General features: G+C 45.8%; 1 protein-coding gene across 2 annotated transcripts in view; it reads right to left on the bottom strand.

Moving 5' to 3' along the window:
* SPATA20 (spermatogenesis associated 20) overlaps nucleotides 1-13,541 on the bottom strand; it is a 97,869-nt gene extending 84,328 nt beyond the window's left edge. The window contains exons 1-3 of one of the 2 annotated variants that reach the window (XM_030208358.1): nucleotides 13,375-13,541; nucleotides 7,362-7,499; nucleotides 4,649-4,713 (exon numbers count right to left, since the gene is read on the bottom strand). In XM_030208358.1, the coding sequence (XP_030064218.1) occupies nucleotides 4,649-4,713; nucleotides 7,362-7,499; nucleotides 13,375-13,463 (292 nt within the window). In that variant the 5' untranslated portion in view covers nucleotides 13,464-13,541. The other variant, XM_030208359.1, reaches the window with a different exon arrangement.
* Between the last annotated feature and the right edge of the window lie 579 nt (nucleotides 13,542-14,120).

The raw sequence follows: 14,120 nt of genomic DNA, 5'->3' as shown, positions 1-14,120 counted from the left end.
GGGCGGAAGGTAGAGGAGCACGTTCTTGGTCTGTCGGTATTTTTTTGCCGTTTCAGGGCTGCTGTAGGGGAACGCTGGAAGAGAAATGTGCTGTGGGAAGCAGCGCCGTCTTTTTCCGTTGGGCTGGGGTTCTGGGCATCCTGGAGGTGGGAGACGGCTTCCCTGAGGACGGGGATGGTTGTTTTAAGTTGGCGGAAGGGAGAGGAGCACGGTCTCGGGCCATCGGGTGGTGATCCGGTATGTTCGGTCCATTTCAGGCCGGCTGCAGGGGAATGCTGGAACATGCACTGCGGGAAGCTGCGCCGTCTTTTTCCGGGTGCTCGGGGAATCCCCGAGGTGGGAGATGGCTTGCCTGAGGCTGGGGGTGGTTGGGCATGGCCGCTTTGGCAAAAGGGGAAGAGGAAGGGGGTGGGGAGTTACCTGTAGCTGCGTGAGAAAACGGGTATTCTTTGTTTTGTATTATTAGTTTGCATTTCTGTTGAAGAAAGAGTGGATGCCTTTTGAATGATGGAGGTGGTGCGTCGGTGTGCAGTTGTTTCGTTAGTTTGGCAGCCAGTCTCCAGCGATTCCTAGGCAGGGAAGGAGTGTTTCCCTACTCCTCCCCCTTCCTTGGTCGCTGTTTGCTGCTGGCTGGGTCGCGGGTAATCCTTCCAGCTGGGCCGCAGCTTGTCCTGTTCGCCCACGTCCCAGATGGTGACGGGCACGTTGTTTTCCAGCTCCTCTGACTCCATGTCAAGCGATCCCAAATATAGTCTTTGCTATGGGCCCTCTGGCACTCTTCAATACTGGCATTAGGCATTTAAACATTTCTCCCCCCCCCCCCCCCCCCCGGTCTATTTTTGCACATACCCACAGCAGGAATATTCTTCTCTCGTTCCAGCGGTGGTTCTGTGCTCTCCGTGCTGCACAGATAATGAGCCATTCTGCTGGGGAATGCTCCTCCCTTATTGTCACGTAGTTTCCTCTGATTGGTCCGTCTTACGTTGCCTAGTGTTGCCTGGGAACGGTGTTGTGATGGTCCTTTGTGTTTCAGAATGTTGAGGGTGTTTTTTCTGATTGGTCCGTCATGTGAGGGCGGGGCAGAGAGACATGGTCAGTGTTGTGGCTTCACCACCATGAATCCATGAACCCTTCAGGGAGTGACTGAGTGACTTCAGAACGTTGAGGGTGAGTTTTATTATAGTAGATGCTGCCATTTTTACAAAGTTTCCAATGAATAAGATGTGCCACCCTGTACTTTTCCAGACAGAAATTTGCCAACTATCAGATGAGTAACTATTTCTAGGCTTTTCTTACAGAACCTACAGATGTTATACCGGTTTTTCTGTGCTTGCTGTGAACCATCCTGTCCATAATCCACTGTCCTAGACCTTCATCTTTAGGTCAATTCACATCTCTTTAACCATTCATATGTCTATTTTTGATCAACAAATGGTTCCTGGAGTATTTCCTACTGTATTAATGCATTTGCCACTTGTTTTTTCTCATTTACTGAGCTAATTCCTTGATGATGTTTTTTTCTCTTCCTTTGCTTCGTTCCCAACTGATACCTCACTTTAAACATCCTAAAAACCCAACTGGCTGTAGGGTCCCCAAAATAGGTCTGGAAAGTCCTATTCTACCAATGAGATGTCTTCCCTCTCAATCGGCTGTAAACCACTATCAGCCTGATCATATAACTCCTTTTATGAAGAAAAAAAAATCTGCTCCAGCACAGCATGAAGAAAAACTATTTAGTAAATAGTTCTGTCAGAAACATGAGCTTAGATTGAAAGCTAAACTGTTTTTTTTTCCCTAAGAGAAAAGGAGAAATTAAATCTTAACTGCTAATTTTTTTCCTTTACTCCCATCAGATCAGTCCAGGAGTGTGGGTCGACTCCACCGTCAGGCAGGTTGAGATAGAAAACTACAGGAGTGCGCTCTGCTCTATAAGGATACTCTGTGGTTCCCACATCTCAGTATTTTGTGTAACAAAGCAGAGGCATCCTTGTAAAGCATGAACTTTCATTTCTGATGAGAACAGAGCAAACTTGTAACAGAAACGGCATCACAAGATTCAACAAGAACATTAGCCTTCAGGAAGGCAAACTACTGCAAACCAATCTGCATCTCTGAAGAAGGGGAGGAAGCTAGACTGATCTGGTGGGACTACAGGAAAGAAAATTAGCAGGTAAGATCTAATTTCTCCTTCCTTAGCATCCACCAGATCAGTCCCGGAAGCATGGGATGTAACGAAGCAGTGCTCAATTAGGGAGGGATTCAGAGATCCCCACTGCAAGTACAGAAGGTCTAAAGGTAGCATCCTCCCAAGCAGTGACATCCATACGATAGTGTCTTGAAAAAGTATGGAGAGAGGACCATGTTGCCACTTTGCAAATATTCAACGGGGAGACTAATCTCAGCTATGCCCAAGATGCTGCTATTCCCCTAGTGGAATGTGCCTTCAAGGACAAGGGAAGTTGCTTGCTCACAAGCAAATATACCAAAGAAATTATTTATTTCAACCAGTGTGCTCTCGTCACTTTAGAGGTATCTTCCTCTTTTTTTTCTTCCCAAATAAAATTAACTTATCTGGAAGAGATTAATGATTTTCAAAGAGCTGATATCTAATCAAGGCTCTCTGAACATCCAAAAACCTCAAGGATAAACATTTTGCACCATAATCCTCCTTATGAAAGGAAGGAAGCACCAGAGTCTGATTTAAGTGAAAAGTCAAGACCACATCTGAGAGGAAGGAAGGAACAGTACAAACGGAGACTCCCACTTTCATGAAGCGCAACACGGATCCCTACAGAAAAGCATTTGTAATTCAGAAACTTGGCGAGCCAAAGAGATTGCCACCAGAAAAACTGTCTTAAATGTAAGATCTTTAATCGTAGCCCTTTTTAGTGGTTCAAAGGGGACCTTCTGAAGAGCCTTGATGACTAGACTCAAATGCCATTGCAGACAAACTGACTTAACTGGTGGGTAGGAGCCAATTAACCCCTTTTAGAAAACGAATCACATCAGGGTGAGAGGCTAAAGAGGTGTTCTCTAGATGGTCCCTAAAACAAGCCAGCGCTGCAGCCTGGACCTTCAAGGAACCCAGGGCGAGACCCTTCAAGAGACCATCCTGCAGAAAACTCAGAATTTGAGGCAGTGTCACCCAGTCTGGAAGAAGAGCTTGTTCAGAACACCAACCACTTTGGGTCGCTTATACTTCTCTTATTCATTTGGTAAAAGAGGGTAGAGATTACCCATAGTCCTTCCCACCTTAAGCCCCACATCAGATGTCTCCCATTCTGCCAAACCATAGACTGGATGGTGTAATGAGCTAGAAAGACTTGAGGCAGCTTCCTATAACCATCCATGATGGAATCTCCAGGGGAGGGAGTGTCTGGAAGAACCAGAGAAAAAAATGTGCACAACTTCCAAGGACTTCACTAAGAGGGTTGGCAGCTCTGAGGAACAAGGCCCGAGAAGCCATGCACTATGCTTGATCAGACAGAGCTGGACACACTCAGAATCCAAGGAATCCCCTTGGTCCAAGTGTAGATGTTTGGACACAGAAGTCAAGCCAGGTACAGCAGAGACAGAACCAGCTTCCTGAACTACTCTGTTCATCTTAAGTAAATAAGCCTGGTGAAGGAGCATGAACTCACAGGAGAAGGGAGGATCCTCTTCCAGAGACCCAGGGGACAGCGCTAAACTTGAATCCTGCAGCCCCCTGACACTGTGCACCTGAAAAATCAGCCTGCTGCCCAGCCCCAGGAGACTGGAAGGTAAAATGGCTGCCGTTCCCTTAATTTCTGAGGGCAAGCCATGGTTTCTCTCACACAAAACAGAGTTGCCTTTCCTTGAACCAGGTACACTGTCTGAGATCAAATGACATTCCTCCAACCGCAGAAGCCAGCAGACACAATAGGCTGATGTGGTTCAGTGCATTCCACAGCATTAGCAGCGCTTTACTGCCTCAGCCGGCACTGCCGATGTGGAGCCAGCAAAGCAAATGGCCCAACAAAGGCACCTCCGGGCAGGGAAGGAATAGCAGCAGTTGCAGAGCTTGACCAGCCGAAACACCTGTCCCCCCCCCCCCAAGACCCAAGGAAGCAAACAGGGGAGGCTTACCATCAGCTGCCTGCAGATCAACATTCCCACTGCAGATATGTCCCTTTAGATACCTGAAGAATCTTTATTTTTTTTAGTAGAGAATAAATATCCATGGGGGGGAGAGAAGGGGGAAGGGATCCAAATCACTGGGTCTACCCCCAGGCTAACAGCCAGCACTTGCCCAAGGCACTCCCCAGCTCTACTCGGTATCAGCTGTCAACTAGCCCAGGAGCAGGCCTCAACCTTCAGTCCAGGAGCTGCACTTCCAAGCACCTTCCACCTGCTGTAGATAGAAATTGGCGTTGAAGCTGTAGAGTATCCTTAGAAAATGCTCTATATCTCCACTTCCTGGTTAGAGGACTCAACCTTCATTTCCTGGACTGATCTGGTACATGCTAGAGGAATGGGAAAAATGTAAATATTAAATGTTTGATCTACTCTTACTGTACACCGCATTGAGTGAATTCCTTCAAAAAGGTGGTAAATAAATCCTAATAAACAAAATAGTAAATAAATAAATAAGATTTAATGCTAAACAAGTAAAGCTTATTATCATCACCTGACAGAAATATTGGCTTATTCTCTTTCTGTGCCTTATCAAAGGCTTCCTGGCCCCAAGGATACCTAGAAAAGAAATAAAGGGCGAAAAGTAAGCAAAGTGAATGCTTCTGCGGGGATTCACCTTTCTTTTCACATCTTAAAGAGAGTTCCTGGGGCAGGGACTACTGGGAAATGTACATTAGCAGGGTTCCCTTATTGGTATCATACTCAAAGACTCTTTCTGTAGTTATCATCCCTTCAAACTCATACGGATTGACAAGCACAAATCTATACCAAACATCCACAACAAGCCATACCGATATGCATTGATACCTGACAACAAAACCTAACCGTACAAAAATGCTGTGCCGGGGTCACCACTATTGATTGACCACACTGGAATTTTAGAGGAACAGGACCATGAGTTTAAAACAACACAGGGGCTGGCAAAGGGATGATTGCGGCTATAAAGGGCCATGGTGTCTGTCTAATCATTCATAAGCACTCGCCAACAGTGCTGCATGTCATCAATGTCTGCACTTAAAAAAGGCGGAGAAAAACAGCAGAGGTGGTGGTTTACCATCATTATGGCTAAAAGCATATATGGGATTCCATTTCAGGCCTACTTTTAACCACAGTAAATGGAGGCATTCCCAGGAATATGTTTAGGTTAGGAGAAGAAAACAGCCTGTATAGCACAGATCAGTCACCTGCAGAAATAAGAGTGGCAAATACACATAGATGTTTTTCTGAACGTACACATCACAGGCAACTGCCAAAGGAAAACTACTTGTGTTATTTCCCTTTAAAATGTCTATGGAGAAATTAGGTCTTACTAATTTTCCTTCCTTTAGTCCCATCAGACCAGTCCAAAACTTGTGAATACTGTATCCATCAATCAGCAGGTTGATGGACACAAAACCCGCCAGTTCAGGACTGGTCTGGTGAGAACACTAAGGAAAGAGTATTTATGCTAAATGTGTCCACACACATAATGATCATCATGAGCTAGTCAAAACTGCTCCCTGAAGGCTTTGAAAAGTCAACAGAGATAATAAAAATAAGCACTTCCTTCACAAGTGCAAACAAACACATAGCCATAAGTACATGTGGATCAATATTCTAAAGCTCTTATGCAATCAGCAGCAAGGCCAACCGCATAAGTACTTTTTATTAAATCCAAATCACTTAAACAAATAATTTTGACTATATAAATTCCTATACAGCCAAAATTATCCATCCATAAAGGGGGTGGGATTTGGGGTATTCCTAATCCCTTAGTTATTATTTATCCTGTTTGCCTGGCTTGGTTAGATTGTAAACTCTGTCGAGCAGGGTCCGTCTCTTGCATGTTTAGTGTACAGTGCTGCATACGTCTAGCAGCACTATAGTTCAAGATAGATGTACACATGGATGGAGCACACAATTCCACCTATGGGAGGGGCCAATTCTATAAATGGCGCTAAATAAAAAAAATTCAGTGCTAAGCACTATTCTATAAAGGGCACTGTAGGATAAATGCCCTTTAAAAAAATAGTGATTAAAGCCAATTCCCGCACCCAAAGTTGAAACCTGGTATAAATGCCAGCACCCAACTCTTGGCATTTTGGTGTGTAAATGGCATCACTCTACTGGAGAAGTACTACTACTACAAATCATTTCTATAGCGCTACCAGTCGTACGCAGCGCTTCACAACTGAACATGAAGAAAAGACAGTCCCTGCTCAAAAGAGCTTACAATCTAAGTCAAGACAGACAGACAGACAGACACGACAAATAAGGGATAAGGGTAGGACAGACAGTTAGGACACATAGAGGCGTATTTTCAAAGCACTTAGCCTTACAAAGTTCCATAGGATAATATGGAACTTTGTAAGGCTAAGTGCTTTGAAAATGAGCCCCATAGAGGCATATTTTCAAAGCACTTAGCCTTTCAAAGTTCCATAGAAACCTATGGAACTTTGGAAGGCTAAGTGCTTTGAAAATATGCCTCACAGAGAAAAGGAGTAGTCTAATGGTTAGTGCGGTGGGTTAAGAAAATGGGGGGCTGGGTTCAATTCCCACTGTAACCTCATGGTAAAACACAGTGGGTCGAGATCCTGGGGAAGTGGGGACGATTCCCACAGCAGTGCCTTGTGAACATGGGCAAGTCACTTAACCCTCCATTGCCCCAGGTACAAATACCTGTGTGTGAACCGCTTGGGTGTAGGCAGTATGTAAGTTGTGAAAATCAATAAATAAAATCAACACTGCTTGCAACTTTTCTGAATGTCCCTCCCCTTTTTAGTTGCAAGCTACAGGTTTTAAGTTCACAGTATTATAGAATAGTGCATAAGAGGGGAAAGGGAAATGGGACTTGATATACCACCTTTCTGAGGTTTTTGCAACTACATTCAAAGCGGTTTTACATATATTCAGGAACTTATTTTGCACCAGGGGCAATGGAGGATTAAGTGACTTGCCCAGAGTCACAGGGAGCTGCAGTGGGAATTGAGCTCAGTTCCCCAGGATCAATGTCCACTGCACTAACCACTAGGCTACACCTCCACCTCCACATGCAAGAAGATGCATGCGCAAAACCAAATTAGTGCCAATTAACATCAACTGAGCCAATTAATTGATAGTTAACAGCTCTTTAACCAATCTGTTTGTACGTGCATCTTGGATCTTTGGCACCATATACAGAAGTTGGGGTATACATTATAGAGCGATTTGTAAAGTCTCTGACTCACCAGTCCACAGGGTTGCATGCATGCTGCAGAAGGTAGGGTGACTTCTCGTTAATCAGGCGGTTTGTCTTAGAGTGCACGTTGGACTTGCTGCCTTGGCCTTTGTTAGCCATGGTAAGGGGTCCTCCTTTATGAAGTGTTCTATTACGATTAAAGCAAAGATTCAGACGAGGGCTTGCATGCAATGTTGAGATTTACAGGACAGCAAATGCTGCCATAAAGACATTTACGTACACCCTGCATGGTTTCAGGATCCAAGAATACACATATATCTCTGGTTGTGTTATTCAAGTTATAAAGGGCCAGATATGCTTAGCATATTTTCCATAGACAGAAACGTGGATAAACTCACCAGTACACCTGGCCAAAAGTGTGTACATAGTTTGGGAAAAATATAAACTATGCTATTTATTTTTAGAAAAAAAAACTAACAACCAATTTACAAAGTTCATTAACACTGACTACAGAAAGCTCACTTCCTTTAACTTTACGAAAATGCTGTCGAGAAAGCAGGCCCGCAGCCTTAGGCCACAGCTATGAAGAGATCCGCATTCAGATCCTATTTCCAATAGGGTTAGCTGGGCCTAGACATGTTACTTCTTGGCCCAGAAATACAAGAATGGCATCTCTTTATGCTTTGGCAGGCCTCTGGACCTGGACAGCAGAGACCCAGTAAATAAATGTACTTAATACATTCATTAAATTTCAGTGCAACTGCACTCCAATATGCTATGTATTTGAACCTAAATCAGACAACTGCATTTTTTGTTGTGCTCCAGTACTTACTATTTTTAGTCCTATCGTGATCTCGCGTGATGAATTCTACAGTCACATTTGTCACACAAGCTCACGTGACTTGGAGGCTATGAATCCCACTGTTCCAGTGGAGTACATTATTTCTTAGCTTAGAGGTGGCTCTGTGTAGTATAAACTACCCCCTAAACAGGTTTGAGTTAGAAGGGACCAAGAATCTTCCCGCAGCACCTCTGCTGCCCCAAATCTGCCAAAAAAAAAAATGAAAATGCCTAAAGAAATGTTTTTTGGGTTTTTTTTCTTTTTTCCTTTTTTTGTTTGTTTTTTTTTTCCAGGCAGTTAGTCCTCCAAGATGGCTGCTATTCTGTTATGGAATGTTACTCACTTTGATTGATAGCTGCTTTAACCAATAGGGTTTTTTCATTCTCATATGCATGGATGTGAGGGACAGAAATAAGTCACAATAGGTCAGAACTGTGTGGTGGTGAGTATTTACAAACATTATAAGACAGGGCTCTCAGCAATTCACTCAGCACATACGTAAATCATACCATCCCATTATCTCAATGACCCCACGCATGGAACAAACTCCCCGAGCCCATACGCCAGGCCCCCTCCCTGCCCATCTTCAAATCTCTGCTTAAAGCCCACTTCTTCAATGTCGCCTTCGGCACCTAACCTCTACACCTCTGCCCAGGAAACCTAGACTGCCCAACTTGACATTTCGTTACTTAGATTGTAAGCTCCTTTGAGCAGGGACCGTCCTTGTTTATTTTGTACAGCGCTGCGTAACCCTAGTAGCGCTCTAGAAATGTTAAGTAGTAGTAGTATGTGCTAGAGTGGACTCCTTGGAGCTCTAAGGAGATCTATATTTTATTACACCCTCCTCCCTGAGGAGGAAGGCAACAACAGGAAAGGAAGTTGTCATCATTGGTCAAGGGTGACACCTGGTGGCCACATTCAGGCTTCATTATGGTAGGGTCCCAGAAGACATCCAGGTAGCATATGGGGCTCAGCTGAATGACCATCACTGCAGCAGTCACACGAAGTTTGTTTGGAAGGGAATCATAAAAGGGGTGGGGGACCTGGAAGGGTGTCTGCTTCAGGTGCTGGTGTTGAATTGGCACCTCTCCCCTCCCCCCCCCCACCAAACCACCAATATGACCTCCCTAACCCCTCACCAAAAACAAAAAACCTGGCAAACTGTGCCCATAAAAGGGAAATAAAACAGGGGGGAAACCCTGGAGAGCTGAAGAAAGCTCATGTTCCAGATTTCAGGCTGAATTCAAACTGAGATGGAGGTAACAGGGACCAGGAAGAAAGTGTCAGGCCAAAATACGACAGAGTGGATTACTGAGCACCCCTTAACAGCCAACTTTTCAAAATCACTAGGGGTGCTAAGCCCAGTGGAAATAACCCTTCCTTGGACTCATACAAGAAATTTTTTCAATATTGGAGGTGGTCAAGCATTCACAGAGTCGGCTCCTATGCCCCTTAATATATTTTTAAAAAAGAAGTCTGATAAAAGTGATTCTGGTTACGAAAACTTGTGGCTGATCCAAACAAGGACTTGTACCAAACCGAAGATTCTCCATCTTTATACTCCTACCACATTCCCTCAGTGCCCAATGAGTTCCAGGACATGAAAAAGGATCCCCAGTCAGTCACTCTTCTCCACAGCAGTTCTGAGATTAATCACTGAACAAAGCACCTAGGGCCTGATTGATTTCTCCACCCCCCCCCCCCCCCCCAGACCAAGAATGAGAAATAAAAATCCTGTGCAAACCAGTCCATAAGTATTGCAAATCCCTCCTGCTCTCTTTCTCTAACTACTTCTCAATTAGACAGAGAACAGGGGGGGGGGGGAAGGAGGAGAAAAGGAGGTACGCTCTCTCTTCCAAAGAGGCACACATGCTCCTTCACTACAATTACATAACTAATAAGACTGGGATTACTCTTTTATTCTTTCCCTAAAAGGACTAAAAATTGCCTTTCTGAAAAGGTCACATGACAATAGTTTTTTTTCTTTATTTGTACCCCGCGCTTTCCCACTCATGGCAGGCTCAATGTGGCTTAGGTACTTGTTTGTACCTGGGGTAATGAAGGGTTAAGTGACTTGCCCAGACTCACAAGGAGCTGCCTGTGCCTGCAGTGGGAATTGAACCCCGTTCCCCAGGCCCAAAGTCCACCACTTTAACCACTAGGCCACTCCTCCACTCATTCATTAAGTTTTTTGACCATCATACACATCTTTGTGTGTGTACATTACTACTACTATTTAGCATTTCTATAGCGCTACAAAGCGTACGCAGCGCTGCATTATCCTGAGAACTCAGCTGCACTATTAATGTTTGTAGCTGCAAAAAAAAAAACTTGCTTTTGTTCTTACACAACACCACCAAAGATATTTCAGCTATTTCTCAAGGCAGATTTTTCCCCACTTTGACTATTCTTCCTGCTAAAAAAATGTTCCTTTGATTTTGAAGATTTACTGAAAAATGAAAATGTCACCCTGTAGCATGTATTCCTCTTACTGTGATGTTTCTTTGTAGCATAAGCTATACAGAGAGTTTGCTCGGGAGCAAAGTTAATAAACATATTAGTAATGACGAGCACAGAGCAATTAAAGTGCTGTTGTGATGGTCAAAAGTGTTTCATCCAGTGCAATTATGGCCATCCCAGAAAACCCCAGTGCACCTCTTTTTCACTTATGAGTCCTACTGTTCTACATGCCCCACTGTCCTCCTCATCACACACACAGCTCAGACAGAGAAATGTATTCCTAGAAAATATAGATAAGGAGTAGAACTCTCCATCCCAAAGAAAAAGGACAGATACTTCCAGCCAGGGCCAGGCAAATGATATAACCCTGGAAATCGGAGGTCAAGATCAGGAGCTCCCAAAACACAAGCTCAGAGAAAAGACAGGAAAGACAACTCAGGGGCCAGGAACAAATGTACACCTGGAAATCAGAGGTCAAGATCAGGGGCTCCCAAAACCCAAGCTCAGAGAAAAGACAGGCAAGACAACTCAGGGGCCAGGAACAAATGTGCACCTGGAAATCAGAGGTCAAGATCAGGAGCCCCCAAGCTCAGAGAAAAGACTGGCAAGACAACTCAGGGGCCAGGAACAAATGTACACCTGGAAATCAGAGGTCAAGATCAGGGGCTCCCAAAATCCAAGGGGCTCCCAAAATCCAAGCTCAGAGAAAAGACTGGCAAGACAACTCAGGGGCCAGGAACAAATGTACACCTGGAAATCAGAGGTCAAGATCAGGAGCCCCCAAGCTCAGAGAAAAGACAGGCAAGACAACTCAGGGGCCAGGAACAAATGTGCACCTGGAAATCAGAGGTCAAGATCAAGGGCTCCCAAAACCCAAGCTCAGAGAAAAGACAGGCAGACAACTCAGGGGCCAGGAACAAATGTGCACCTGGAAATCAGAGGTCAAGATCAGGAGCCCCCAAGCTCAGAGAAAAGACAGGCAGACAACTCAGGGGCCAGGAACAAATGTACACCTGGAAATCAGAGGTCAAGAACAGGGGCTCCCAAAACCCAAGCTCAGAGAAAAGACAGGCAAGACAACTCAGGGGCCAGGAACAAATGTACACCTGGAAATCAGAGGTCAAGATCAGGGGTCCCCAAGCTCAGAGAAAAGACAGGCAGACAACTCAGGGGCCAGGAACAAATGTACACCTGGAAATCAGAGGTCAAGAACAGGGGCTCCCAAAACCCAAGCTCAGAGAAAAGACAGGCAAGACAACTCAGGGGCCAGGAACAAATGTACACCTGGAAATCAGAGGTCAAGATCAGGGGTCCCCAAGCTCAGAGAAAAGACAGGCAGACAACTCAGGGGCCAGGAACAAATGTACACCTGGAAATCAGAGGTCAAGATCAGGGGTCCCCAAGCTCAGAGAAAAGACAGGCAAGACAACTCAGGGGCCAGGAACAAATGTACACCTGGAAATCAGAGGTCAAGATCAGGGGTCCCCAAGCTCAGAGAAAAGACAGGCAGACAACTCAGGGGCCAGGAACAAATGTACACCTGGAAATCAGAGGTCAAGATCAGGGCTCCCAAAATCCAAGCTCAGAGAAAAGACTGGCAAGACAACTCAGGGGCCAGGAACAAATGTACACCTGGAAATCAGAAGTCAAGATCAGGAGCCCCCAAGCTCAGAGAAAAGACAGGCAAGACAACTCAGGGGCCAGGAACAAATGTGCACCTGGAAATCAGAGGTCATGATCAGGAGCCCCCAAGCTCAGAGAAAAGACAGGCAAGACAACTCAGGGGCCAGGAACAAATGTACACCTGGAAATCAGAGGTCAAGATCAAGGGCTCCCAAAACCCAAGCTCAGAGAAAAGACAGGCAGACAACTCAGGGGCCAGGAACAAATGTACACCTGGAAATCAGAGGTCAAGATCAGGGGCTCCCAAAACCCAAGCTCAGAGAAAAGACAGGCAAGACAACTCAGGGGCCAGGAACAAATGTACACCTGGAAATCAGAGGTCAAGATCAGGGGTCCCCAAGCTCAGAGAAAAGACAGGCAGACAACTCAGGGGCCAGGAACAAATGTACACCTGGAAATCAGAGGTCAAGATCAGGGGCTCCCAAAATCCAAGCTCAGAGAAAAGACAGGCAGACAACTCAGGGGCCAGGAACAAATGTACACCTGGAAATCAGAGGTCAAGATCAGGAGCTCCCAAGCTCAGAGAAAAGACAGGCAAGACAACTCAGGGGCCAGGAACAAATGTACACCTGGAAATCAGAGGTCAAGATCAGGGGCTCCCAAAATCCAAGGGGCTCCCAAAATCCAAGCTCAGAGAAAAGACTGGCAAGACAACTCAGGGGCCAGGAACAAATGTACACCTGGAAATCAGAGGTCAAGATCAGGAGCCCCCAAGCTCAGAGAAAAGACAGGCAAGACAACTCAGGGACCAGGAACAAATGTACACCTGGAAATCAGAGGTCAAGATCAGGGGCTCCCAAAACCCAAGCTCAGGGAAAAGACAGGCAGACAACTCAGGGGCCAGGAACAAATGTACACCTGGAAATCAGAGGTCAAGATCAGGGGTCCCCAAGCTCAGAGAAAAGACAGGCAAGACAACTCAGGGGCCAGGAACAAATGTACACCTGGAAATCAGAAGTCAGACTCTGGGCTTGTACCTCCCAATTCCAGAAAGAAGGGACACACACTCTCTCTCTCAGAACTCGGGCCCTTCCTCCCGGCCCAGCTATAAGTGCTCCCGATCTCGGCCCATGGGTACCTTCGGCTGCAGCTAGTAGCTAGTTTCGGTTCGGCCCGACAGAGCAGCGCGTGGGCCCCATTGAGCCAGCGGATTGGGCCGACGAGCATGGCCCGGTCCGGTGTCGCCGCGACAGACTACGAACTGATCCGGACCGGCAGCAAGCCAGACCGACAGAGGGCGCTAGAGGTTCGCGAAACCCGGGCCTAAGCTGAAAGAAGGACCGCTTCCGGGAAGAGTCGGTACCGGGACGGGTTGGTATTGGTTTACATCTGGAAAGTGCCAGTACCCGACCTGCTTGGGTTCCGGAGTACCGACAAAAGGGCCAGGAAAGGCAGGTACCCATTTTGCAAGCGGGAAGATCCGGTACCGTCTGGTCCTGGTTAAATCTTGCCCTGATATATATCCATCCGTGGCCCATGTGGCTTTACTCTGCTCCCTGCCAAGGAATAGGGTGTAAAGGTAAAAACACTGGGGGTAAAATGGGGCAGGGTAATAAGAGGAAAGATCAGCAGCAGGCAATTTAACAAGAGCTAGAGAAATATGAAAAAGAGACAGGTTTTCAAAAGAAGAGGCCGTAAAAGTAAGGGTAAAAGTCTTAGGATTAAAAAAAAAACCCCATAACATAGTAAAGACAGCAGAAAAAAATCTCAGTCTGCTCACTAACCCCGCCCACACTGCTGCCTCTGGTTATATCCCAGTTGCCACCCCACACAGTGCAATTGCCTGCCAGATTTCTTATTTAGATGGCCAGGTTCAACCGGGGG

The sequence above is a fragment of the Microcaecilia unicolor genome, chromosome 6, assembly GCF_901765095.1.
Source record: "Microcaecilia unicolor chromosome 6, aMicUni1.1, whole genome shotgun sequence".
Taxonomy (NCBI): domain Eukaryota; kingdom Metazoa; phylum Chordata; class Amphibia; order Gymnophiona; family Siphonopidae; genus Microcaecilia; species Microcaecilia unicolor.
This window is presented reverse-complemented; position numbering and strand designations above follow the sequence as displayed.